General features: G+C 31.1%; 3 protein-coding genes across 7 annotated transcripts; all 3 read right to left on the reverse strand.

Annotated features, from left to right (window-relative positions):
* Window positions 1-3,190: 3,190 nt before the first annotated feature.
* Window positions 3,191-5,750, reverse strand: LOC101208795. 2 transcript variants are annotated; one of them, XM_031884360.1, is made up of 4 exons: window positions 5,636-5,750; window positions 4,995-5,246; window positions 3,869-4,074; window positions 3,191-3,766 (listed from the first exon to the last, which is right to left on the reverse strand). In XM_031884360.1, the coding sequence occupies exons 2-4, from the start codon at window positions 5,082-5,084 to the stop codon at window positions 3,508-3,510; spliced, it is 555 nt and encodes a 184-aa protein (XP_031740220.1). In that variant the 5' UTR covers window positions 5,085-5,246; window positions 5,636-5,750; the 3' UTR covers window positions 3,191-3,507. The 2 variants fall into 2 exon arrangements, with proteins under 2 accessions (XP_031740220.1, XP_031740219.1); XM_031884359.1 differs by lacking the exon at window positions 5,636-5,750 and adding an exon at window positions 5,331-5,349 and having other exon boundaries at window positions 3,272-3,766.
* Window positions 5,751-6,716: 966 nt separating this feature from the next.
* On the reverse strand, window positions 6,717-13,394 carry LOC101209039 (COP1-interacting protein 7). Of its 4 annotated transcripts, XR_969337.2 has the most exons (11): window positions 12,604-13,388; window positions 12,331-12,513; window positions 12,068-12,168; window positions 11,808-11,860; window positions 11,652-11,707; window positions 11,418-11,570; window positions 10,641-10,861; window positions 8,668-10,415; window positions 7,882-8,212; window positions 7,676-7,786; window positions 6,717-7,021 (listed from the first exon to the last, which is right to left on the reverse strand). XR_969337.2 is itself a non-coding variant. In XM_011655778.2 (10 exons), exons 1-10 carry the CDS (start codon window positions 12,660-12,662, stop codon window positions 7,007-7,009), a joined length of 3,126 nt encoding a protein of 1,041 aa, XP_011654080.1. In that variant the 5' UTR covers window positions 12,663-13,393; the 3' UTR covers window positions 6,717-7,006. The 4 variants fall into 4 exon arrangements, 3 of the variants coding, with proteins under 3 accessions (XP_011654080.1, XP_011654079.1, XP_004141235.1); XM_011655778.2 differs by having other exon boundaries at window positions 7,676-8,212; window positions 12,604-13,393; XM_004141187.3 differs by lacking the exon at window positions 6,717-7,021 and having other exon boundaries at window positions 7,429-7,786.
* Window positions 13,395-17,525: 4,131 nt separating this feature from the next.
* On the reverse strand, window positions 17,526-23,355 carry LOC101220587 (beta-glucosidase 18). Its single transcript, XM_004141318.3, has 12 exons — window positions 23,163-23,355; window positions 23,010-23,076; window positions 22,862-22,920; window positions 22,694-22,769; window positions 22,216-22,290; window positions 20,469-20,556; window positions 19,804-20,056; window positions 19,184-19,299; window positions 18,813-19,065; window positions 18,239-18,341; window positions 18,041-18,149; window positions 17,526-17,902 (listed from the first exon to the last, which is right to left on the reverse strand). Exons 1-12 carry the CDS (start codon window positions 23,307-23,309, stop codon window positions 17,677-17,679), a joined length of 1,572 nt encoding a protein of 523 aa, XP_004141366.1. The 5' UTR covers window positions 23,310-23,355; the 3' UTR covers window positions 17,526-17,676.
* Window positions 23,356-24,773: the final 1,418 nt, after the last annotated feature.

Genomic DNA, 24,773 nt, shown 5'->3' on the forward strand with positions numbered 1-24,773 from the left:
ATAGCCTTGTTTTATTATAATTATTGTCACGATTATTATTTAGAAAAAGCACACTACTATTTATAGCTATTTATAGCACCCTTCAATAATATTATTGGAGTTTTTAGTTTTTAATACTTTTATTCTTTATAAATTAAGTAAATTTTGTTAATTTGTTTGTCTTTTTAACTATATTATAATTAAATTGTCCTCAATACTTTTTAACAAAAAAAACTTGCATGATTTGACGAGAGAATGTCGAAGAGGAATAGTCCATATATCTTATAAGGAGTGTGAACTTGTTTGATTTTTTCAATACGAGAATTCGAACGTTTAATTTTGAAATTTATGAAAATAGATAATAATAATAATTGTATAGCAATAAAGTTGGAGTTGTTGGGAACAAGTTAGATAAGACCATATTTATATTATAAGGTCACATCATTCTCCACATTGGGTATTGTCCAAAACAAAAATGAATGCTACGTTTTGCTTTGTCACTATGCCTCATGTCCTATGTTTCTATTCCTCAAAATCATTCTTCTATTTCTTTATATATATATCAACAAGATACTTAATGGAGGGAGCAATATAACCAACACATTTAACAAGGAAACGATGGAAAATGAGGTATAAACAACAAAATAAAAAGTACATGATTAAAGTTCTTAAATATAGTTTCACTCAATTAATTAAGCAAAAATTCTTTTCATACCTAAGTATTATTGAAATATTTTTAAAAAAAGTCACATACATATATTTGTTTGATAATAATTGTTTTTTCTTTTGTCTAAAATAATGTTAAAAGCATAGTTGATGAAACTATATTTAACGATTTTAAAATATTTCTACACTTAGGTAAAAAGATAATAATTTAATTTTTATTCTTATTTGATCGTGCTTTATTTTAATTATAGTTGGGTAAAACAAACTTAGTTGAACAATAATTGACATTACATTCTTTTCTAAGAGTGAAAGATTTAGTCATTCCTTATCACAAATTGTTGTACTCAAAGTATTAAGGCTAAATTATATGTATGTGTATGTACAGTGGCGGATCCATAAATTTTACGTAGGGAGCACCGTGCACTATGTAATAAACACACTAAAAATGTTTTAAAAAAATATGTTGACGTTTCACTAATGCTTCAATAATATTCACCACTACATTTGTAGAAATAAAGAAAGACTGGTCATTTTCACATTTATTTTGTAATGTAAATATGTGAATTTAAAATTTGCATAAAAAAATAAAAGAAAAAACGAAAGATTAATACATTTTTCATGGAATATTGGTGAGGGATTGAAAGTTTGGACTACCGATTTTGTTGCATTTTTTTTTTTTTTTTGTTAGATAACAAATTAGGTCTAGGAAATAAGTTAGAGTTATATATGAGCTTTTTTTTTTCCTTTTTTAAAAAACTATCTTCTTTTTAGGAAATCAAATTATCTCCCTTTCGGAAAATAGTTGAAATTTAGGAAGAAATTTGATATTTAGGAAAAGACAATTATTGATATTTGAGAAAAGAAATTTATTGATGTTTTGAATAAAATCTATTTTGTAATATTTTAGGAAGAAATTTGATATTTGAGGGAAAAAATTGTCGATATTTGGAAGAAAAACTATTTCGTAAAAATAATTGTAGTATATGAGATTTAAACTGGCACAACCATTATAGTAGAAACAAAATTTAGGCAAATTGAAGCTAAATTTAATATATATTATAATCTAATACTTTAAAATTAATATTAAAATACAAAAATCGATAATGTGAGAGGGCACGTGCCCCTGATCCCTTAATAAATCCGCCCTTGTGTATGTATGTATTAAACTCCTCAACTTTGTGGTTTGCGTAAAAAATGCTCCTAAAATTTTAAATATTTCAAAGTTGACCTTAAACTTAAAAAAATTGGATAAAAAAAATACTCTTATGATCAATTTTGGATGAAAACCATTAAAATTTTGTTTAAAAAATATAACTATTGAAAAGTTTCGTAAATACCTTTTAACTTATAAAAATTAAAAAATACTTTCATTAATCTTTCTTTTCTGCACCAAATTTCTTAACATCTAAAATTAAATAGGGAAATTGTTATGGATAGCAAAAGAAAATGAAATTATTTACAAAATATAGCAAAAAAAACTTAAATAGACTAAAGAGAATTCGATGAATTTTGATATGTTTTGTAAATAGTTCAAATTTCATCGATATTTTCACATTTTCATGGATTTGATATCAATAGAAGTGGTGAATTGATATTTTCATCATATCATAGAAAAATTCACGAATCATAAAAAATAAACATAAAATTGACAATAATATAAATAACATATATGTTTACTTATTTGAAAATAATAAAATATTTATTTACTAATTTAAATTTATTTTTTATTCTTATAATATTTTCATAAGTATTCATTCAAATCGAAATTGATGTAAAATTAACACTTCAATATATTCATCCATGTCAATATTTTAAACTAGAGTTAAAACATAAAATTCTACAAAAATTTCCAAAAAGTTTCAGAAAAATCATTCTTCATAAAACATACTAAGACAATTATTAGTTAATTAAAAAAATCACATCTATAAATTTATCGGACTAGATGTGTTAATAGCCAAGAATGTGTTTATTTTGATTAGTGGAAAATTAGTTTATTTGTTTTTAAAAGAAAATTAAGCTAAAAAATATTTAAGAAACTTTCAAATAGAAATAAAGCATTAAAGATTTCATCAAAACCAACTGTACAAATATTCTTTTAATCATTTTCAATCATTTTTTTAAAAGTGTAAGTGTAATTTTTAATCTTAGTTAAGTGATCTTTTTTTTAATTTAGCCAAAAATTAATGATTGATTTTGGTACGAACAAAATATCAGATGAATATGGCCCAAAGGAAACATCGTAGCCAATTTTGGAGGGAGCATTTGCTTAATGGGCAGTTAAGTGAAAAGCCGAACCTCTAGCTTCGATCTTAAAAATTCACTTAAACAAAATAAAAAGAAAAAGTGCAAACAGAACCTTATAATTTGTCTAAGAGGACCTTACCATTTACTATATACCCCTTTTTTAAGTGAATGTCAAAGAGGACCTCATTTTGGGCCCATAACAAGAACTAAGAAGAGCACTAAAACGAGAATATGAGAATCTGAATGCCTGCCTTTAGCAAGTGGAGTGGAGGGGATCACATATAGACATCGGAATTGAGGGTTTTCTGGAATATTATCAAGTACTCATTCATCAAAATGGAAATCACAAGAACATATATGTCACTGAGGTCTCATAAAAAAATACAACTATCCATAGGAAGTCTCTTATTGTCAATACAAATGTAACAATCCACCCAATATGAAAAAGAACAGGCCCAGCAGCCCTGGTTAAAAGAACTACACACTAAAAATTATGATACTCACATTCATTTCCTCCTAACTAAAACCAGTAGTTGATATGTAAAATTATCTCAAAATCGATCTGGGAACATTGATGGAAGCTTAGGCGTAAACTATTAAGCTTGACTAAACATTCACTCATTTGTAGGTTCCCATGCCGACGCCAGTTTCTCCGCCGTATGGAAGAAAGCTTTCTCTCGCCTTCGAGTAGAATACATAGTAGAGTTCTGATACAATCGCATTGAGGAAAATGAATGCTGCACCAGCGCCGAAAACTCCCTTCCTCAAAGTTTGGCATGATGGAGGATTGTCACCGAACATGGTTCGGTATTTGGTGTGGTATGCGTTCCTTACTGAACCCGCAAACAAGCAAACTTCGGCAATGAAGAAAAACACCCTGCAAGATTGTGTGTGTATTGGGTTAAGATCCTTTAGTTTCAAGTTTTCTGCTCAAGGCTAAACTGGTGGAGTGAAGATCACAAATAGGTTCATCACTTACCAGCAGATTATGAATAGGATAACAGCCCATGCCCTTGAACCTCCAGGACTTAACGACTTTCCACAGCAAAAGCATCGGCTAGCTGCCATTATGAGGGTCTGGCTGGCCATGAGAAGTAGAAAAGCACCAACTCCATAGCCTGTCGAGATGTCAGAATCATACACACAATAGTTGTATTCCTTTTCTTTATCTTGCACGACGTTAGCCTGTTATCAAACAATTTTTACACAATGCGATTAATTCTTAACAATCAACCAATTTGCAAATAAATTTACCAACACCACTCAAAATCAATGTACCATTATCATATAGGCATTACTAATCAGTTGAAACCAACTATTTGATCTGTTAAGTAAAGAAGAAGCCAAAAGGGTACAGAACAAAACAAGTTATCGACTTTGCTTGTTCAAATATACAGGCTTCCCTTTGATACAGCTTATCAGCAAGATCAGATTCATGGAGATAGGAATGAGTGGGAGATGGTGGAAACACAAGAGAAGAGCTATCTCAATTTTACCATTGTCTAGATCGATTGCAAACGCCTCACCTTTTCGAATTAGTGTGCTTAGTAAGAAACAGAGAAATCTATGGAAGTTCCCTTCTATTTCACTTAAGAACAGTTCAGAATTACATCTTGGAAAAGCCAAAAAACAGTGACTAATGAATTACATTCATGGTTAGTTTGCTTCAAATAATGAAAATATCAATAATCTTCTCACCATTTCTCTTCACATTATGATTGTACTTGCATAATATTAATACCAATAGATTATCATTTTCCATTTTCCTGCTTTGTAACTACTAAACGACAATTATGAACCCTAATGAATGGAAATGGACTAATACCGCATTCATCAACAATGAAAAACTAAAAATTTAAAGCAGAAACCTAAAACCCATTGTTAGGATAGGTAAGAAAAACTCAGAAAAGCCAAGATTCTTCTGTCATCTATTCTCGATTTTCCATACAAATTTCAGCAAACTCGGAACGACCCACAAACAGAATCAGAGAAATAAAACAGACCCAGGAAGCAAAGAACCCCAAATCGACAAAATTTGCAGTAAAAAGCACAAAAGAAAACGACAATGGAATGAGAGAGAGAGAGAGAGAGAAACTGAAGCTTACAGTGCTTCTTCTTTGCTCAGCGGCAACAGCCAGGCCAAAAGCAATGATATCAAGAACAAAAACTATAATCAGAATCAATTTGGAAGCCATTGATTGAGGAAATTGTGTGCTTCTACTTCAAAAGCTTAATTTCCCCCAGATCTGGCTCTGTTATCTGTTTTCTACTCAATTGTCGAGCAGATTCAGCAATGTTTCTCTGTGTACTGTCTCTCTCTTCTGGTTGGGGTTTATATGAGTAACAGAGAGGAAGCTCTGCAGTGTTGAAAATGAAAACAGTGAAGAAGAAGCAAAAAAAAAATTAGAAAGAGAAAGGAACTTCTCAACATCTTTCGTTACCCAAATCCCCATTATGCCCATATTGTGTCGAAATTTCAAAAGTTTGATCTCTACAATTAATTTAATCAACCAAAATAAAAAACTGAGCTTTCAAGTGTATTATGTTCCAACCAAGCCAAAAGATTTTGTGTTTGTGAATGATATCAAAGATGATGCTTGGATACCTTAATTAGATTAGATATATATCATTACAAAATAAACACAAGTGTAAGTTTCACCCACCATGTTTAGAAAATAAAAAGAAAAGGAAGAAAAAAGAGAAGGGTAAAATGGGAAATTGAGAGGGGGAGAATTAGATGCGTCACCTGACTGTCGGTGGGGGGAAAATGAAAATGATAGTGTAAGAGAGAAGGAAAGAGATGCTTCCACAACAATTAAAAGCTCACCACCTTTCTTTCTTCATTTCCAATTATGTCCTCAAAGAAACGCAAACCAAAAATCCAATGCCTTACATTACTTCTTTCTCTTATCAAATCAACGGTTGGGATTCAAAGAAAACAGCATGACATAACACACAGTGCTGAGTGCAGTTTTGTCTATGTAATACAGTCTGTACACAGATCACTTGATATTACCAATCATCCAATCACACCATGCCATCTCATCGTATTATTACTAAAAACCCTGTGTGGGTCCAGTCATGTCTAGATCTAGATCCTTGGAGGATGTTTTGTTTTGCTGTTTTACATAATATTAATAATAATACACTTCACTCAAGACTTATGTCTTCATCTATCCCTCTGTTTTGAACCTTTCAAATTCTTAAATTTAGTCCTCTCGCGTTTCCCAAATACCATCGTTTTAAGTGGAAAAGTTTTAGATAATAAACAAAACTATTCATTCAAATGGAAGAGACTACAGTATCTTTTTACTCACAAAACCACTAAACTCTTGTCATACAGTGGATGCTTTCATGTACAAAACAGAGATTATCGTATCTATCATCCTATCTTCGGAAAGAATAAAATAACTAAGATATATTGTAATTTATTAAGAATTTGATAGTTAAAGATGAGTAAACAAAATGTAAACAGTATGCTGGTTACTTTAACAGACAAAAGGGGAGGAGAGAATAATTTTAATATTGGAGAGGATGTCAAACTCCATATTGCATATGCACTTTCAGAATTAGATAGTATATATTTTGTGCACCTCTCAATCCTATGGACAAAAACATAAATAATGTAAGATAACATAATTATGTACAGAAGTTAGGTAAGTTGCCCCTAGATTCTGACTTGTGGACTGATTTAGTAAGATGTGTTTGGTTTATGGAAGCGTAAAATTATTAACATAATTCCTAAATGAAAGGGTGTTTCATCTTTTTATTTATTTCAATCTTTTTTAACAAAGAAACAAAAGCAGTTAGGAGGAGAAAACAAGAAAGGAAAGAATGCAGTTCAAAAGTCATTATTTTGTTTGAATTACAGACATAATTATGAACAGAAATTACAATTATTACACTGTATAACATTATACAAACTGAATAAGGAAACAATGCCTTTTATAACTCTCAGGAAAAAAAAATGAAAGAAACTTTACCTTTTACAACTCCAATAGAAAAGGGGGTAAGAAAATGAAACAATATTAAATTACAACACAAATCCAAACATGGCAGCAGCATCATCCATGGCCTTATTAAGAACAAGGATCATCTATTTGCTTCATCTCAGTCATCACTCACGTATTATCTGCAGAATAATCAAACAATTTAAGCAGTTCATCCAACATGGTTTACTGAACAACTCAATCTCAACAAACAACTCAAGACAATCATCGGCTAGCACGGAATTGAATTAACAAGAGAATAGAGAGATGGAGGATCAATCTGTGGAAGTGTTTCGGGTTTTACGTCCGAAAAAGAGCAGCTTTCTAAATCCTTTAGGTGCTTTGGGAGAGTTTTCATCACTCATCCATTTCTTCCTGGAGTGTGTTGTATACTCCGAGATCATCTCGTTACTCGAGGGAGGAGGAGTTGAGATTTCAATCTCAGAAATTTCGGGTGTGGCTAAAATATGATCAGCTACCCCATTTTCTCCAGTATTCAAGACTGAAGGGCCTAAGGCTTTGTCGGACAAAACCACAAAATCGACTATCCTTTCAGGAGTAAGTTCATTGTGACCATTAGAAATATTTTGTTCTTCGCTAAGAACTATAGGTGCTTTAGATAAATTGATATCATCATCATCATCAACAACTTTAAACTGGTTTTGTTCAAGTTTATCTTCGATGGGGACAGACAAAACCTTGTCATTTGAACTAGCATCACCACTTCTGTCAACTAATGCATCTCCTTGAGTAATAAAAGTTTCATCATTTTTCTCGACTGAATGGGTAGTGTGTACCTCCTTAATATCTTCCATATCATCCTCGATGTTGTTGATTGGTTGAGTTGCATTCCGTATTTCTGACTCAGCTCGTAATGCTGCTACGTCTTCCTTGCCATCCGTTGTTGTCTGGCCATAAGAATCAGAAGAAAGTGCCTTACTCAATTTCTTGTTCCCGTTTTTTAAATTGGAAGGTTTTACTTTGTTCGAGATAAGGTTCTTACTGTCAATGTTAGGGAGCTTTTCCGCTGAGGTAGGAGTCCTAATGCCATTTGCTCTCGAGATTGGCTTATTTGGTTGAACTGATGGTGAATGAGTTGAAGATACTTTCTGAGGTGTACGAGCAGTTGCAAGGCGATCTATGGTTGAACTCCTAAGTACAGGCTTAGGTGACTTCTTGGCATCTTGAACCTGGGATTGGCTTTTTGGCTTCTCAATCTTAGAGACACCAGGCTTAGAACTCGCAGTACCAAACTTACTAGAAGCACTCCTTTCAGCAATTCTTTTCTGGCGTTCAATCGCCAATTCTTCCAATCTCCTTCTGGTTTCTTCTTCCTGTAACATTAGGACAAACATAGAAAAGCAAAACAAAGTAGTTAAAATTTGAAAACCATCTATGAACATGTTATTGCTCATTTTCTTTCTCAAGAGAAATGAAAATTTTAACTTTAACTTGATCTCTCTCAGAAAAACATCAATAAATGAGAAAAGGAAAGTGAAAAAGTTTGCACATCCAAAATAAAAACAGTGGGGGAAAAAACTTGCCTCGAGAATTTTATGAGACCATATTTATGCCAAAAATATGATGGAATTCAGAACTCTAGCAACAGAAAGTTTAAGAAGATAAAGATTTAAAGAGTAACTGTGCAGTGTGCATTTTGGTAGAAGCTAAAATGGAGGTTTCACAAGAAAAATTTGACTGAATGCAACTGTAAAAAGGCAAGAAATCCTCGACTGAATGTGTAAATGTGTGTGTACGGTATTTGAAGATTGAATTCATATCAAAATACCTTCTCAAATTTGCTCTTAGGAACTGTACTTCTGCTTCCAGAAAGTGGTTTTCTTGTTCTTGATTGAACATCATATTTGCCCTTGACAAGAGATCCACCCAAAGCTTTGGATTTTGCGTCTTTACTTGGAACTTTGCTCCCAGGTTCTTTGTTTTTACTGTTCTTCTCCAAACCAGGTGACTCGTTATCATCACCCCCGTTGGCTTCAATATCATTGTGCTTACCATTGCCCAAGGTCGAAAAATTATTTTCATAGTCCATTTCCGGGGTCCAAGATGCAACCGTATGATCTGCTGCGATATCTCGATCAAGCATCATGTAAAGGTCATCTGGTTCACTGACACCAAAATTTGCAGCCTTGTCATCTTTCGAGGTTTCTTGTTTGACAAACTCATTTTCAGCATCCCCAACAATTTCTGACACCATGCTTATGTCTCGTCTAGATTGAAAGTCAGATTGGTCATCTACTAATGGTCGAGTCTGAATCATGAAAGAGTCATCCCCCAAAACATCTTTTTTGTTTTTCTCTGCGTAGAAATGGTCTTGAGCTGCTGAAGAGAAGTCGGTGTCGTAAACTCTGGGACCACCGTTTTGATACTGATTTTGAGATTTATCAGCTGGATTGCTGACAAACCAATCACCTTCTCTTTGATTTTTCATTCTGGAAGACACATTGGTAAAATCGGACACCGTGGAATTCACATTGTTCCCTGATTCTCCACTTCTTTGTGAAAATAATAATTCTTCATATGTACTTCCTCTCCTATTAATTGGGTTGGCAATATCACCAGCTTCAAAGTTTTCAATATGTGTTCTCCCTTCATTACCTGAATTCCTATCTGTCACAAGGAAAGAATCACCTGAAACTTCCCGCTGTCTCGGTGCTTTCTCGGATTCTAAGTTTAGCATTGGTGACCTTCCCTCAGGTTTGTGTGTAAAATGGCCGTCTTGATTCTGAACTGAGGACAGCTCACCAGAGTTATCCGGCTCCTTTTCTCTCATGAGAAGAGACTGGAAAGCATCCCATGGGCTACTGATCTTTTCTCCCTCCGAATTGTTCGATACCCGGTTGGTCTCCTGTCCTTCAGAATCATTTAAGCCATCGGAATTTCCATAGCCATTCTGTTTCTTTTGGTGTCGACCAGTTGATTTATGTCTTCTCTCCAATGTCCCAACTGCTTCCTCTACCTGTTGTTTGATGGAATTCCCATCAATAAATTCACCCTCATCTGATGAACCATCCTCTGAGTTGCTGCCCTTTTCACCATTCCTCTTTGAGGTTATGTAATTGATATTTCGTATAACGACCGTCCTTGAGGATTTCTTTCCATGCTTTTTCTTACGTATCTTTTCCGTTGAATATTGCTTTTTATCATCATCAGATTGTTCATCTGATTCACTGTCTACACTGGATTCACTGGACTCTGTAGTTCCTTCTTGATCTGAAGATCTGTGAACCTCCTTGTGTGAAAGTTTCTTCTTGTTCCTATGAGACTTAGAAGCCCTACGACCATTGGGTTCTCGATCAGAAGCAATACTTGAGTCTTCAGCATTTGATTGCCATTGCATACTCCCCGGGTAATATGGCGGTGGCATCTGCATTCCAGGCATAAGATATCCTTGATATGGAGGATATAAAGGACCTTGAAAGTTGTGCATATACTGAGGAGGAAGATTGGGCCATGTCATTGGCACTTGAGCTTTCCCATTCAATAGTGGAATTTGTCCTGATTTCAGAACGCTTCCATCTGCATATATTTCAACCATCAGAGATCTGTTTGCACAGGCATGTTTCTTTTCATTGTTATAAGAAAGCAATTCTAACCCAATAATTAGTTTTCAGAATAATCAGCAGCCTAGGGGGAAAATGTATTGAATTTACAATGTCCACGCATATGGTGTATATGTTAATCAAGGCCTCGAAAGTTAAATATCCACGGTTTTACTAATTAGAAAACTCATATGCACCATACCTTGATTGTTATCTAAACTTCCTTGACTTGCAGTCGAATCAGATCTTGATGCTTGAGCATTTCCGCTAGTTTCGTTGTCTTCACCGGCTAGTATGATTCCAGAAGTTTCTGAGTAAGGAAATGCTGGCTGAGAGAATGCCTGCATAGCCGCTATTTCGTCTATCCAGAGCTTATCTTCATTCTTTCGCTTGCATAAGTCCACAAAGTTTATACATGCTTCCCTAAATCAAGAAAATTGTAGTACTTATGATTTATCTAATATGTAAACAAATACTCTCTTAAAAAAGGAAAAGCAAAGCCATGACTGAGAAAATAAACAGATATGAATCCTGAGTGCATGTTCTCAAGTGACAACAATCCATCTTTTTAAGGAGTAACACAACAAAGTTACTATAATAGGTGAAACTGTAAATATGTTCAAGATTATCAACAAAAGAGAAATGGCAGAAACCAACTTAAACACCAAATAAGTAAAAGTTTAAAAGGTAAAAAACGAAATCTACTTATCATAAATCCTAATAGTGGATTGGCTTGATGTTCTATTCATCATTCAAATACGAGCTTTTGTTCAAGATGACAAGTACTATCTTTGTCAAAAGATAACATGGTTATAGAAATATGAGCCAAAATACAAGCTCGTCAACTTGTTGTTTACTCATTCAATAATATACTTGTTTAATGCTGAACAGATGGACAAAAAAGCCTACATTTCCTTGTCATCTCATCAAAAGATACGTTATTTTGGCCAATCAAACCCACGAATGCCAAAATAAATACCTCAAACGTGAAGCTCCAAAAGCATCAGCAAAAGATATAAGATCATCAATATGATCCAGCTCATATCCTGCAACTAAAGCACGGGCATAAGCCATTGCTTGCTCCTTGTGCAGCACTGCCTTTCGAGTCTCCAGAACACGTTGAAGACGGATTCTGTAGATTACCCATTACTGAAAAATCAGTACATTATAGAATATACATTTATTAAATTTAACACATTAATGCTGATATTACTTGGGATTCTCCTTCGATGCAGCATCGTCATTATATTCATCGGAATCACCCTTCACCTGTTTGCCCCAACCATATCACAATAAAAGGTCCAATATCATTGCATGAACATCCACAAGACATTACATCTCCAGGGAAATGACAAAACAGACGACTTACCTTCACGGTGGGGCTAGATCTTTTTGAGTTCCAATCGGCAGCTGTCGTGTTTCCTGTAAATTGGACGTCAAAGACCATAAGATGCATCAAGCATAGTAATCCAAAGAATCTATAGTCCTATATCCCAAAATTGCAGAAAAACTAAATAGCTTCAGTTAATATTTGAAGTATAAAGGACAAGGTCATTGCAGGAACCACAATTTACAAAGCCAACAAACCAAGAAAACAACTAAACAGAAATGAGAAATCCTAAGCATTACCATCCGCATCTGTGGACATAGAATTCTCGATCTGTACAATCTCCTTCTCTGTAGTAACAAATCTCTCAAGAACCTCTGGCGTGCTAACAAATCTCACGAATCTGTAACAACAAATCCCCAACAGAGTGAGATTATGCAAATGACAAACCAGCCAAAGCTTGGATCCAGCACACTAAAACTCTCTGACTTCAAATTCTAATAATCTTCTAAACTGAATCCACAATGAGACAATGAAGCAGAGTTGAAGAGAAGAAAGAAATGACCTCTGAAGAGTTCCCTTAGTGAACCAGGAAGCGTTTGATCCTGAAACTGGGCGAAGAGTAATGGAGTAACCCCCTTTAGAAATCTGATCTTTAGCACATTTGAGGTGGGAGAGAAATGGCTGAAGAAGCCCAGATGCCAGTTTCTCTGTGGCACCTCCATTGGCAGAGATAACCAATTCACATCTTCAACAAACAAACAAACAACACCAAAATCAAAACAAAACCCAGATACAAAAACAAGAAAAAAATCTCAAAAACCCCAGAAAAATCAACCTGGTTCTAGTGGGAGTGAGCTGAAACAAAGCATGATCCAAACGGGTACGAGGATCCATGAAAACCCCCTCAACTAAAAAAAAAAACAGAGAGAAGAGAAAAATCAAGGGAGAAGGATTATTTCACAAATGGGTCATAGCCTCAACAACCCATTCATCGAACAGTAGACACTCGTTACAATGTTTCACTGGAATCTCCACATGGAAGAGTTGAAACAGAGAGAGAGAGAGAGAGAGTAGAGAATAGAAAAGAATGTATAATCGCCAGCAGAATCGATAGAGCTGGCACATGGGAAAGAGAGTGAAGAGCAGAGAGAATGAGAAGAAGAAGGATTTTTTTAGTCCATTATTGAAAAAAGTGGGTCCATGTGAAATTGCCGACAAATTCGTAGTTCTTCTTCACTTACCCACAAAAAAAAATTCCCAATTGAACTCTTGGGTAATTGAATTCCACTCTTTATCTGAAACAATGATTCGAAGGGGGCGGTTCTAACCAATGCTTTCAGGGACAAAAACAGAAATGGCGATGGTGGGGCTAACACAGAGAGGAAGTTGAAAAAGGAAGCTTTATTGAAGTGCTCTTATTTTCCTTCTTTCTTTACTTTGTCATTTTCATAGCAAGATTCAGAGAGAAAGAAGAGTGAAGAAGTGGCCAAAGAATAATCAAAGAAGCAAGCACCAACCGCAAGCTTAGATTTTCAGGCAGCTATGATTTCATTTCAAAGAGGGAGAAAAAAAAAAGGGTTTTAAAGGTTTTCAGCTTTCTTCTACAACACTACTGTTTCAGAGCTTTGAGATTGAGGTGAAGATAAAGATGATGATGATAATAGTTGTCCATCTACTCTAAAATACTGATAAAAGGTTGAGATTTTTGTAGGAATGATCCAAATTTTACCACTTGTAGACTAACAACTACTTGTAATTTCCACTGCACTAATGTTGCTATCATCAATTCGACCATTTAAATTGTTCATCTTAAATCAACAACTGTATCGATTATTTCTAACTTTAAGAATTAGTTAGATCCACCATATGCCAAAAGAACCAAAAATATTCAACATAATGAAAGTGCTTTTAAATTAATTTTTCATAACTTACACATTTATAAAAATACTTTTTACATCCTCCTGTTGTTCTTATATTGTACCATTGTTAAAAAGGTATAATAACAACTTATTTTAAATAACAAAACTTCTAACAAAATAACTACTTAGTATCAATCATGATTATACACATTTACATACATATAGTGGTTGGTTATAGTGATTTCAAGCAAACTTGATAAATTATAATCAAACATCATATATTTATAGTTAATATATGATGAATTAAATTAAATATGTTTTGATTGCTTGCACTTAATTAGGAGTAATTAAATTAGAAATAAAGTTGTAATTAGTTGCAACAAACTATAGACACAACAAATGATTAAATAATCTGAAATCATAATTGATTTGTGATATTGGTCTGATGGTATAATTAATCAACACTTTATTATGCTTAATGAGATTTTCTAATTGAATTAGATAAAATGTCGCAATCATATTGGACAATTAAATCAAAATGGATTTTTTTCTTCTTCTTTTGTTTCCTTTCAAAAAAAAATAAAAATTGAAGTTTTTATTTCTTAAACTTCATCCTTTGTCAAACTAAATCTAAATTATTTTTTCTTTAAGAAAAAGACCAAACCTAAATATCTCAACTCCTATTTGCTGTGAAAGTTTTCCATCTAAATTTTGAACTAAAAGTACACTCCAAGAATTGACACTAAAAAATTCATTACTTACGTAATAAGTAGAAAATTTTGGTGTTTACCATGGCTTCGATATTTGTAAATAGTTTTCTTCACTTGTATCAATATTTACGATAAAAATCTAAATGTTGTCATTAAAAATGATCAATCATAGTTCAATTAAGCCACAATCAAAGTTTGAGTAACTCCGTATACACATCATGCAAATTCCATAAAATTTTTCTAAATCTCCATTGATGTCGATATGCCCTTAAAATCAGAACATCGCTATTACCACACGAAATTGGTAAGACACGTTTTTATATCATTTTAACTATTGTTTTGTTGACAAAAAGTTGTTTTTATTTTGAATAAATGATTTTTTTATCTCTTACAGACAAAAAAAAAATCGTATTTCCTAATTCTCGTAACTTTTCAAAAGGCATGCAATTATAAAAGATTGTGAAATTTTAATGAAGTTGTAAGATTTCTACCACATTTGTATGTGTACTTCTATTAAAGAAAGAAATATAATATTTTAGAGAAAGAAACAAAGTTTAGTTAAATTAATATTATGTGAGAAAACAACTAAGACTAAGATTATGTCATTTCCGTATCTTATTAATTTTGTCAATAGAAGCATAGCCTTAAAAAATTATCCCTTTTTGAATAAATTTTGATAACTCAAACTCCATATATATATATATTGTTGTTATTTTTTTTATGTATAAAGATATATTGTTTAAATGGACAAATTAATTATATGAATTTATTTGATGGACCATTTAAATGGGATTTCAATTATTAGAAAGTTGACAGTTTGGTTTGTGAAGTTGTAGGTCGTAATCGATGTGTTAAAGATTGTTGAATCTTGAGGTTTTGATTCGATGGACGTGGGAGTTTGATGTCTTTGGCACCAACCAACCATGGCTATTGAAGGAGGAAGAAGAAGTCTATTGCATTTAGGATTGTGAGTACACTTCGTGGAGGAGATCATTGTGTTGAGTATGAGAAGGATGATTGAGCAAATTCCAACATATTCCTTATTCACAAATCGTTAATGAAATTTAATCTCATACTTTGAATCATGGGTTTGGACTTCAAACGGGTATCCAAGTTTTAAAGAGAGTGAGCAGATAGGCAAATGTGGCTTTGTCAATGACCCAATTAATCTTCAACAATTGAACTGTTACCAACGTTACATTTCCTCCACTATATATCCCATTTCGATTCTCATTTGAAAACATCAAATCGAAAATAAAAACTATTCTTTTCTTTTCTACTTTATTCTGTTTTGACTTTCGGGGTAGTATCTATTAGAGTGTTGTCTTATTCCGAAAACGATTGGACAATATTAGAACTATTTGCATGTCGAGCAAAATGGCGAAAATGTCTTAAAGGAAAGTGAGATCCACAACTCATCGAGTTTCTATTTTGTAGATTTATCCTTACAACGTATAGTTTCATTGAGATGAATTATAACTACGTCAATTCTTGTGAGTGTTTGTTTTGTTATAAAAGGAAAGATCGTTACAAAAACTAAAAATAGTTAGACTAAATTGTTACTGCATTCAACTTGATATGAAAATGAATGAATGGAAGTAAATTATGGATTAAATTGCAATTGAGAAACTTAAATGAAGAGATAATGTTATATATTAAATGGAGAAGAATAAACAAAAAGGGTTAAATACACACACATACACATATATATATTGTTATAATAGAGTTAAAAGAGTGGAACAATGGACCTTAAATTAGCTGGATTATTGTGACAATTTGTCTTGATGACTCTTACATTATACCTAAACTTAACAATGACCCATCCAATTTGCATTATAAGATAATGACATGAAATTGTACCAACCCTTTATTTATCATCTTCCTTTTTTTCGGATTATATCAAAAACATAAATTCTTCTTTTTTTTTTTTTTCCAAACTTTTTTCATTTAATAATGATTGTTTAACTAGAATATATTTTTATATTTTCTAATGGAAATATTTTATAGGTTTGTTATATTTTTTAAAAAATCTATTAGTTATAAAAGTTTTGAACCAAATGAAGAAAATAAAAGTATGGTAATTAAAAGTGAGCTGAAAGAGAAGGGGTTAACCTAAAGAAATGTAAATGTAATTAATTGTGCAAAAGATTAAGTTATTGGCACCTACTTTATCCAAAATTAAATTAGATTAATAAAGTGTAGTTGCATAATAATAATAATAATTATTATTATTATTATTATTATACTTTTATTGTTGTTTTATTAACAAATTAATTGGTGACAACCCAAAATTTTTAAAAAAATAATAAATAAATAAAAAGGGATATTAGCTGGCCTTGATTTGAAGCATCCAAATATCCATTCATTTATATTAAATCTTCTTTAATAAACCCTACATTTATTAGGTCTCAACATATTACATTTCTCCGTCTAACTCCCAATCAAATATATATATATATCTGGGATATACATATATATGTATATAGCAATTTATGGAATGGTTATTAAGTATGTAGTAATATTTTTAAACAAATATAACTCATACTGTCTCCTGTTTTATTAATGATAGACTAATATTTACTATATGGTTTATTAGTGATAAGATTTTATTCGTTAATAAATTTTATTATATTTGTAAATATTTTTAAAAAAGAAAATGTTTGTTGTAATTAATAATTTTTTTAGTTTGTAAATATTTTTTAAAAAAATACTTAAATTAATAAATATAAATATTTCTCGTTTTCCAATGAAATGAAAATAGGAGAATTGTTATGAACATACAAAAAAAAATGAAACTATTTACAAAATAAAGCAAAAGAAACTTATATAGATTAGAGAGAGTTAGATGAATTTTGCTATGTTTTGTACGAAAAGGAGGCTTAGGTGTACTTAGCCCTGTTTGTTTTCCTATTCAAAGAAAAAATAAGACGACACATTCCTACAAATTTAACACAACATCTTCAACGTACATAGTTTGATTGAAAAAGCTCAAATTGAAGTAACCTAGAGTTTTTTTTTCCTATAAATTTTCTTATAAAGAAAAAGAAATGAAGAAATAAATGAAAAATGAAAAAGAGTTGGATGAAAGGATAAGGCCATGAAATTCATGAGAGGCATAGGGAAAAAAAAAAGGAGAATTAAAAAGATAGAAACCACCTTAAGAGGCACTTGAAATCCAACAACTTTCATGTGAGAAAAAGCTTCAAACTTTTTTTTTTTTTTTTCTCTATTTAGAATATTGATAGTATAAGCATTATCTCCTTGAGCTGTTGAGCTATGTTCATTTTGACATATATTTGCATACATAGTTACACATAGATTACAAAAATAAATAGGTTGTTAATCATACATGAGATGATCAAATGTATTTTTATTTAGAATGGACGAAGAGTGTTGTAGGTTGCCGCCAAGGAGAGAAGCAAACCAATGGGCCGAAAGTTTGGGCCGTCGTTCAAGTGTTTGAAAGTCCACATACACGAGCCCAAACCTTGTATTGAATCCATGGATCCATTCCAAGTTGTCCATTAAGGACCATACAAAATACCCTCTCACATCAGCACCATTCCTGTCATCAATATATCTCATTTATACATTATGTCATAATAACTTACTATTTATTCCCTAATACTCATTGCTCTAACTTTTAGTTTAGAGATTAAATAAAATCTCATGGACCAAATGTGTGATTTAAGCTTTATCTTACCTCATTGCTCTAACCAAGGAAGCAAGGTAGTTCCTGTGGAAATTGACTCGTTTCGTGTCATTTATTATATCTTCAACTTTGTTTCCATCAGATGGTGGCGTAGAATATCCTTTAAAAGAATATCAATATGGAGCAACTTTTGTTATTTAAAACAAAAATTTTTAACATAAGATATACTTTCAACTTAGCTTAGCTTACCATTTTCGGTGACAAAGATAGGCTTGTTGGGATACCTTTGGTTGATATAGTTAATGGTTTTTTCCAAACCTCTTGGAACAACGAAGAACCTGTCCATTCCCGTCTGTTACATAAAATGGTAATTTAGCTTTTCTAGTGTAACATCGGGAGAAGTAAAGATCAAGATGTCTAATTTCAACTAAGGCAGTATATGTTAATTATCATTAAATTACGCTCATGTTGGTAGACAATCCTGCCATTTACTACTAAACAAATCTTTATGCAATTTTTAAAACTCTTTTTCTTCCCTAAATATAGTTTGTATAATATGTTTTCATTTTCATGGTAATTACTAAATTGTGATTACTTTTTTGCCCTTAATATAATATGTTTACATTGTTTATATTTTAACACTTATATTTTAATGACTAAATTACATTTTTACCTTAATTATGAATTTAAAACTTAGAAAGAATCACATAGAACTTTTTAAAATTTTAACAAAATCAAAATAAGGCGGGCGAGATCATAAGGTATGAACGTTTAAATCAATAATGGGAAAGCAAAAGAAGATTGAGAGGAGAAAAGAGCATACTGGATCTCCAATGGAAACACTATTGCGATATCCCATGGTGTCAAGAAATCCTTTTATGGGACGATCTCCACCATTAGAGCAAGGAGAATGAAGACAATCTTTTGCATAAAGCGTGGTATAGTGATTGACACAAATATAGTCCAAACTTCCTTTTATAATATTTTTCTCCGTGTTCGAGAAACTTGGAAGTTGACTTCCAAAAACTTCTCGCATTTCCTTGGGGTAATCTCCATACACGATAGGATCGTAAACCCTATTCATGTTTAAAAATTAAATTTGATAGAGGTACCTATAGTTACCTTTTTGAGAAGTATTAATATGTAAAGTAAAAGTAAAAGTAGAGAGAGAGAGAGAGAGAGAAGAAAACTAACCAGGCAAAGCTGAAAATCAAGGCTCTGTCCACAGCTTGTAGATCAAACTCATTATTGGTTAATGGTTCATACATGTGACAATATGCCACTAGACCTATGGATCCACCTTGTTTTTTCTACAACATACACCTTGTTTTAAATGAATTTTTTCAATAATTATATTCAGAGGATGATTATGATTATATTAGCAGATGAAGAAATGATTCAAAGAAAATAAGGCTTATTTTAAAAATAATTGAAGAAAATACTGATTGAATTTTGTTAAGAGGATGTGTTACGATGATTTTTGTTTGGTTTTAAGATTTGTTATTAGAGTTTATTCACGTTAACATGAACTTAGTTTAAAACTAATTTGCACAACTTTTCATTCTAAAGATGAGAGGTTTGATTTCTCATCCTAATAATTGGTATACTTTATAATAAATAAATTGTTACTTCTATAAAGTATAAACTATAATCGAGAAATTAGTGGTCTCAGTTGAAAAAATTTCACCTTTAAAATCAATCTTTTTCTATTAAAATAATATTTCTAAAAGAATTCACTATGTTAGAGGATTGAACATATCTAACCTCTTAAAATATCAAACAGGTCTATTGAAAGAACGAGAGAAGAAAGTTACCTGAAACTGGGTACGATAAATGAACACAGCCTTGGCATGGGCAAGTAACATGTTGTGCATGACAATGAGAGGCTCAATATCAGAATTCCCAACAGAACAGTTGCCAAAAGGCGGCGAGCAGTGGGCCGGTGGGTAAACTCCTTTTATATAACCCATCAATGTCACCAAATTTGGCTCATTTATAGTAATCCAATGCTTCACTCGATCTCCAAACTCTTTGAAACAAATTTTTGCGAAATACACAAAATCTTCCCTAAAATAAACAATTTCATTATCCCAAATATGTTATCTTAGGTCCACAAAAATAGATGGTTAACAAATATCTCGAGCCTTTGAAATTTAACAAAAACAACAACTTGTACGGTAATAAATTCATTAAAATTAAGTTACGATTTTTACTAAGTAGCGGAGTAGCCTTCATAGCATATAAAGAAATTTTATCCATAACCAAATCACAATTGTAAAGTATAATGACTATACAACAACTATGACTTTTCACAACATCAATGACTAAACTATTACTTAATAAAGATTGATGGTTACAAATTCAACGTGCATGGATTGAACTATAAACAAAAAATTCCAGACCAAATTGTTGACTGTATGAAAGTTCAAAATCAATAGTATTCTCTAACCAACACAGTTAAAAAGAAGAGAGAAATTACTGCATGTGAGAGCTCATCCAACTTCCATATCTTTTGTCAAGTTCATCAGGGAGATCGTGATGGTGAATTGTCACGAACGGCTCTATGCCTGTCCCATTTATTTCTCTTTCTCAAATACTATAGAAACTTTTTCAATTCCAATGTATGTTAAAAAGAAAAAAGTAAAGAGAAAAACAAAGACTTCATTTTATAACAACTCCATAATTGTTTGAGTAAGTTTGCTCCAGAAAATTTACCCAATATATATAGACTTTAATAGCTCTTATTACGTAAAATTTTAAGAATATATTATTTTAGCTTCACTTTGTTCTGAAATCATAGAAGAGAGAAGAGACAACAACTTGGTGTAAAGAACTATATATCCATATTAATGTTTGATTTAAACATTTTTATGTGTAAAAAAACAAATTTTGAATTATGTGTCTAATGCATTCACTTACAAAAAGTTATCAATGTTTTTGTTAATAAATAAATATAAAGAAAATATACAATCAATCACCATTCAAATATAAATTCTTATTAGATTTATATGATAGCTTAACTTTCATAAATAGAACAAAGCAATAAAATTATTTACTGTCTATTAAAACATACTGTTGATTTTTCAATTTCGATTTTTTTTCTACAGGAGTATTCTTTCTTTTCATTGTCTTTCTTATCTTCTTCTGCAATCTTTTTTTCTTCTTTCCTTTCAGTCTTTCTTTTCATCATTCTTCTTTCTTCTGCAATCTTTTTTTCTTCTTTCCTTTCGGTCTTTCTTTTCATCATTCTTCTTTCAAATCCTTATTTGGTTCAATATCATGTACAAAATATACAATAATTTTTTTTATAATTTTTTTCAAATTGTTATTTTGTTCATTAAATCGTGTAACAAATATAAAAGATCATGAAAATCTAAACGATCTTGTATAGCTACGAATCCTTAAAAAATGGTTTAGATTTAGCTTTCCAAATTCGGTCTAAATAGTGTAAAAAATAGGCAAATTTAAACATTTTGTAGCAAACAATCTTTAAGAAAATGTTTAGATTTTGCTCTCCAAAATTAAAAACTATGGTCTACCAAATAGAAACAATATTTTTTAAACAAGAATCAAGAAAAAAAATGATCCCAAATTTACACAATCAATATAAACAAATACTCAACAATGATTTTTCAAATATATTACCCGCATTAGATGACAAAATTTTCTACCGTGGACGATTTTTTTCGTTTTCAAAATTGTTCTTGTAAATATTTTGTCGTTTTGTTCTATTTTTTTAAAAAAGATCTATATATATATATATGATATAGAGATTAAAATGAATTAAATTATTAGGCTAAATATTTTTGTAAATGATTTGATTAGCTAGAAAACCTATTGATATTGATATTTTATTGGTATATCCATCCATATATAAGAGAATCGAAGCCTTGATATCAAATTGACATCTATATATATTTAATCTTTTTTTAAACCGCATTGAAATTTAATACTTGGTTTTATTGTGATACAATAAATAATTTTGAGTTTGGTGTGATATAATAAATTAATTTCAGTGAGAGATTCAATTTTTAGTCCAATTGATAATGCACATTTTAAATAAATTGAAAATGTGTATGGTGTAAACATAGTAAAATATGACGAACTTTAACTATAACATAACAAAAAAAAAATGATGACAGAAAATTTAGTTTTGAAATATAAAAGAGAATCAAATTAAAATGAAAAATTGAAGGCAAGAAAAAAAGGAAAAGTGGGAGAAGTACCTTTAAGCAACAAATTGTCAATGATTTTGTTGTAGAAGACGATCCCTCTTCTATTAACTTTACCAAATCTTCCTTCTATATCATTTCATTATTACAAAATACAATCATTAATATTCCTTTTTTCTTCTTCTTTATTTTCCAATAAAGACCTTTACCTTACAACAGTATTATTCACTTTACTATTTACTAATATTACCTTAAATAAAAAAAGTTTAGAAAACTTACATTTAAAAACTAAATAGACATTTTTAATCAGCCGTAATTTATCAAATAATTTTAAAGCTGAATTATAAAAAGTCTATGAGCTTTGTAAATTGTTTTTTTTTAAAAAAAATTACAATAAATGTTCTTCCAAGTTTAAAAAAAAATCAAAGTATCCTCACCATTACTCATAAATATTTTTAAAACAAAACTAAGAATTTTCCTCCAAAAGTTGGAGAGAATTGTTAATAAAATGTGAAGAGAGAGAAGAACTGACTGGGCAAAATTCGGGTCCAAGAAATGGAAAATCGATAAGCATTCATCCCCATGGAACTCATCATTTCAATATCTTCCTGCCAATGTCAAACACCAGAAATCACCTTCAGAACTCTTCTCTTTTTCTTTCTCGTCGGAGTATTACAAATAATAGAGAGAGAGATAGTACCATGAACCGGTGGTAGTGATCGTCGGCCACATCTCCGGTGTCACTGTTCTTAATATTTCCTGCAAATTCCGTAAAAGCTTGTTTAGGCAAATCGAAGAACTGGGTTTGAATCAAAATAAGAAATAATTAGCTAGAAAGTGGGTTTAACCTGGAATATGAGAAAAAACATCCCAATTACTCGTTCCCCTTCCATCTTCGACATAACCTCCTTCAATCTGCAAACACGAAGTTTTGAAGTTGAACCCTAGAAAAATTTAGACTCAGAAATAGAAGGATTGAAGGAATTAGACGAAGAGTGTACCTGGTAAGAGGATGTGGAAGTTCCGAAGAAGAAGTGGTTTGGAAAATCTGATCTTTTGATTCCTTCGTCGTCTTCTTCATTTTGGGCAAAACTTTGAGAGGAAAGGAAAAGGATGAGGAGAAATTGAAGGGTTTTGATGATGGCCATGTGATTCTCCTGCCTCACCTTTTGGAGACTACAATTTTCAAAACTATATTTATTGAGTGTAAATGATTGGGAGTACTATTGTCTTATTAATATATAACTTTTATTTGATATTATTCAAAGGGATTGAAATTACCCAATATATATTTGGATTCAAAATCATTTTTGGTGATTCCTATCCCACTTTTATGGGTGAATTAATAATTCGTTTATGTTTCAAAATCATTATTTGATGACTTGTGCTCTATGTTATTTAACACTCCATATTCAATACTAAATACTCATTTTATTTATGTTATATATATATTTGTTACTTGGTGTTCAATACTTACATAAAAGATAAAAGAAAAAGTATAAAATGGAAGAAGAAACTAAAGAAAGAATAGTAAAAAAGAAACAGAGTGTTTAATGAGTTATTTATAAAATATAATAAAATTTTCAAATGAATTACAGATAAATTGATCAATTTAACTGTACTTGGTAAATAGTTTATTTATTATGTATGAAAACGCTTCAACCAATTAATTGGATATTAGATAAAAAAAAAAAAAGATAATAGCTAGAATGATTGAATAAAAGAAAAAAAGTTGATGCTTTTTTTTTAAAAGGTAATGAATTAAAATAAATTTCAAAGAAAGAAAGTTAGCCACACCCACGTCACATTGCCATAAATGTTAATGAAATTCATATTTTTTAACATTAATGAAATTGAATTGATAAAGATGAAACTTTGCACCAAAAACAGAAACAAAAAACAAAAAGACATTATAAGAATCTTTTTATTTAATTCAGTCATTGCATGCGACCAAACTAATTTATTTACTAACACCAAATGCGTCAATCTTTAAATTAATTACTTGCAACAATTATATATTATAATAAATTAGGTTTACAAACACTTCTTTTCCTACCAAATTTCTTAATTTTACTATTTGCTTCTAAATAAAATAAATTTTCATTTTTAAAATTTAGGTAACAACTCAAACCAAATAGGTTTAATCTTCAAAAACTAAAAATAAAATAGTTTAGTCCTATTTCATAACCATTCTTTTCTAAAAAAAAGTTAAGCCTATAAATATTATTTTCAATCTCAGTTATTTACTTTCTTCCGATAGTTTAAAAAATAAGATAAATTTTTAAAACTAAAAAAATAGCTTTAAAAAAATTGATTTCTCCTTTTAAAATTGGAGTAAAAATTCAACTATTGCGTTTTTAAAAAGTGCAAGTCATAGTAAGTTATGAAAATAAGGTAGGCTTAATTTTGAAAAACTAAAAACGAATTAGTTATAGAACAGATCTTAACATTTATTTTTCTAAATCATTACAACAAACGTTACAACTTTTAGTTAAAAAAACAAAGAAATAAGTTCATTAAAACGCTCAACGCTCGTATTTGGATTGGAGTTTTAGCCTACAAACATCCTTACCATCTTTAAATTTTTTATCCTTGTTTTAAATATAAAAATC

The sequence above is a fragment of the Cucumis sativus genome, chromosome 4, assembly GCF_000004075.3.
Source record: "Cucumis sativus cultivar 9930 chromosome 4, Cucumber_9930_V3, whole genome shotgun sequence".
NCBI classification, from domain to species: domain Eukaryota; kingdom Viridiplantae; phylum Streptophyta; class Magnoliopsida; order Cucurbitales; family Cucurbitaceae; genus Cucumis; species Cucumis sativus.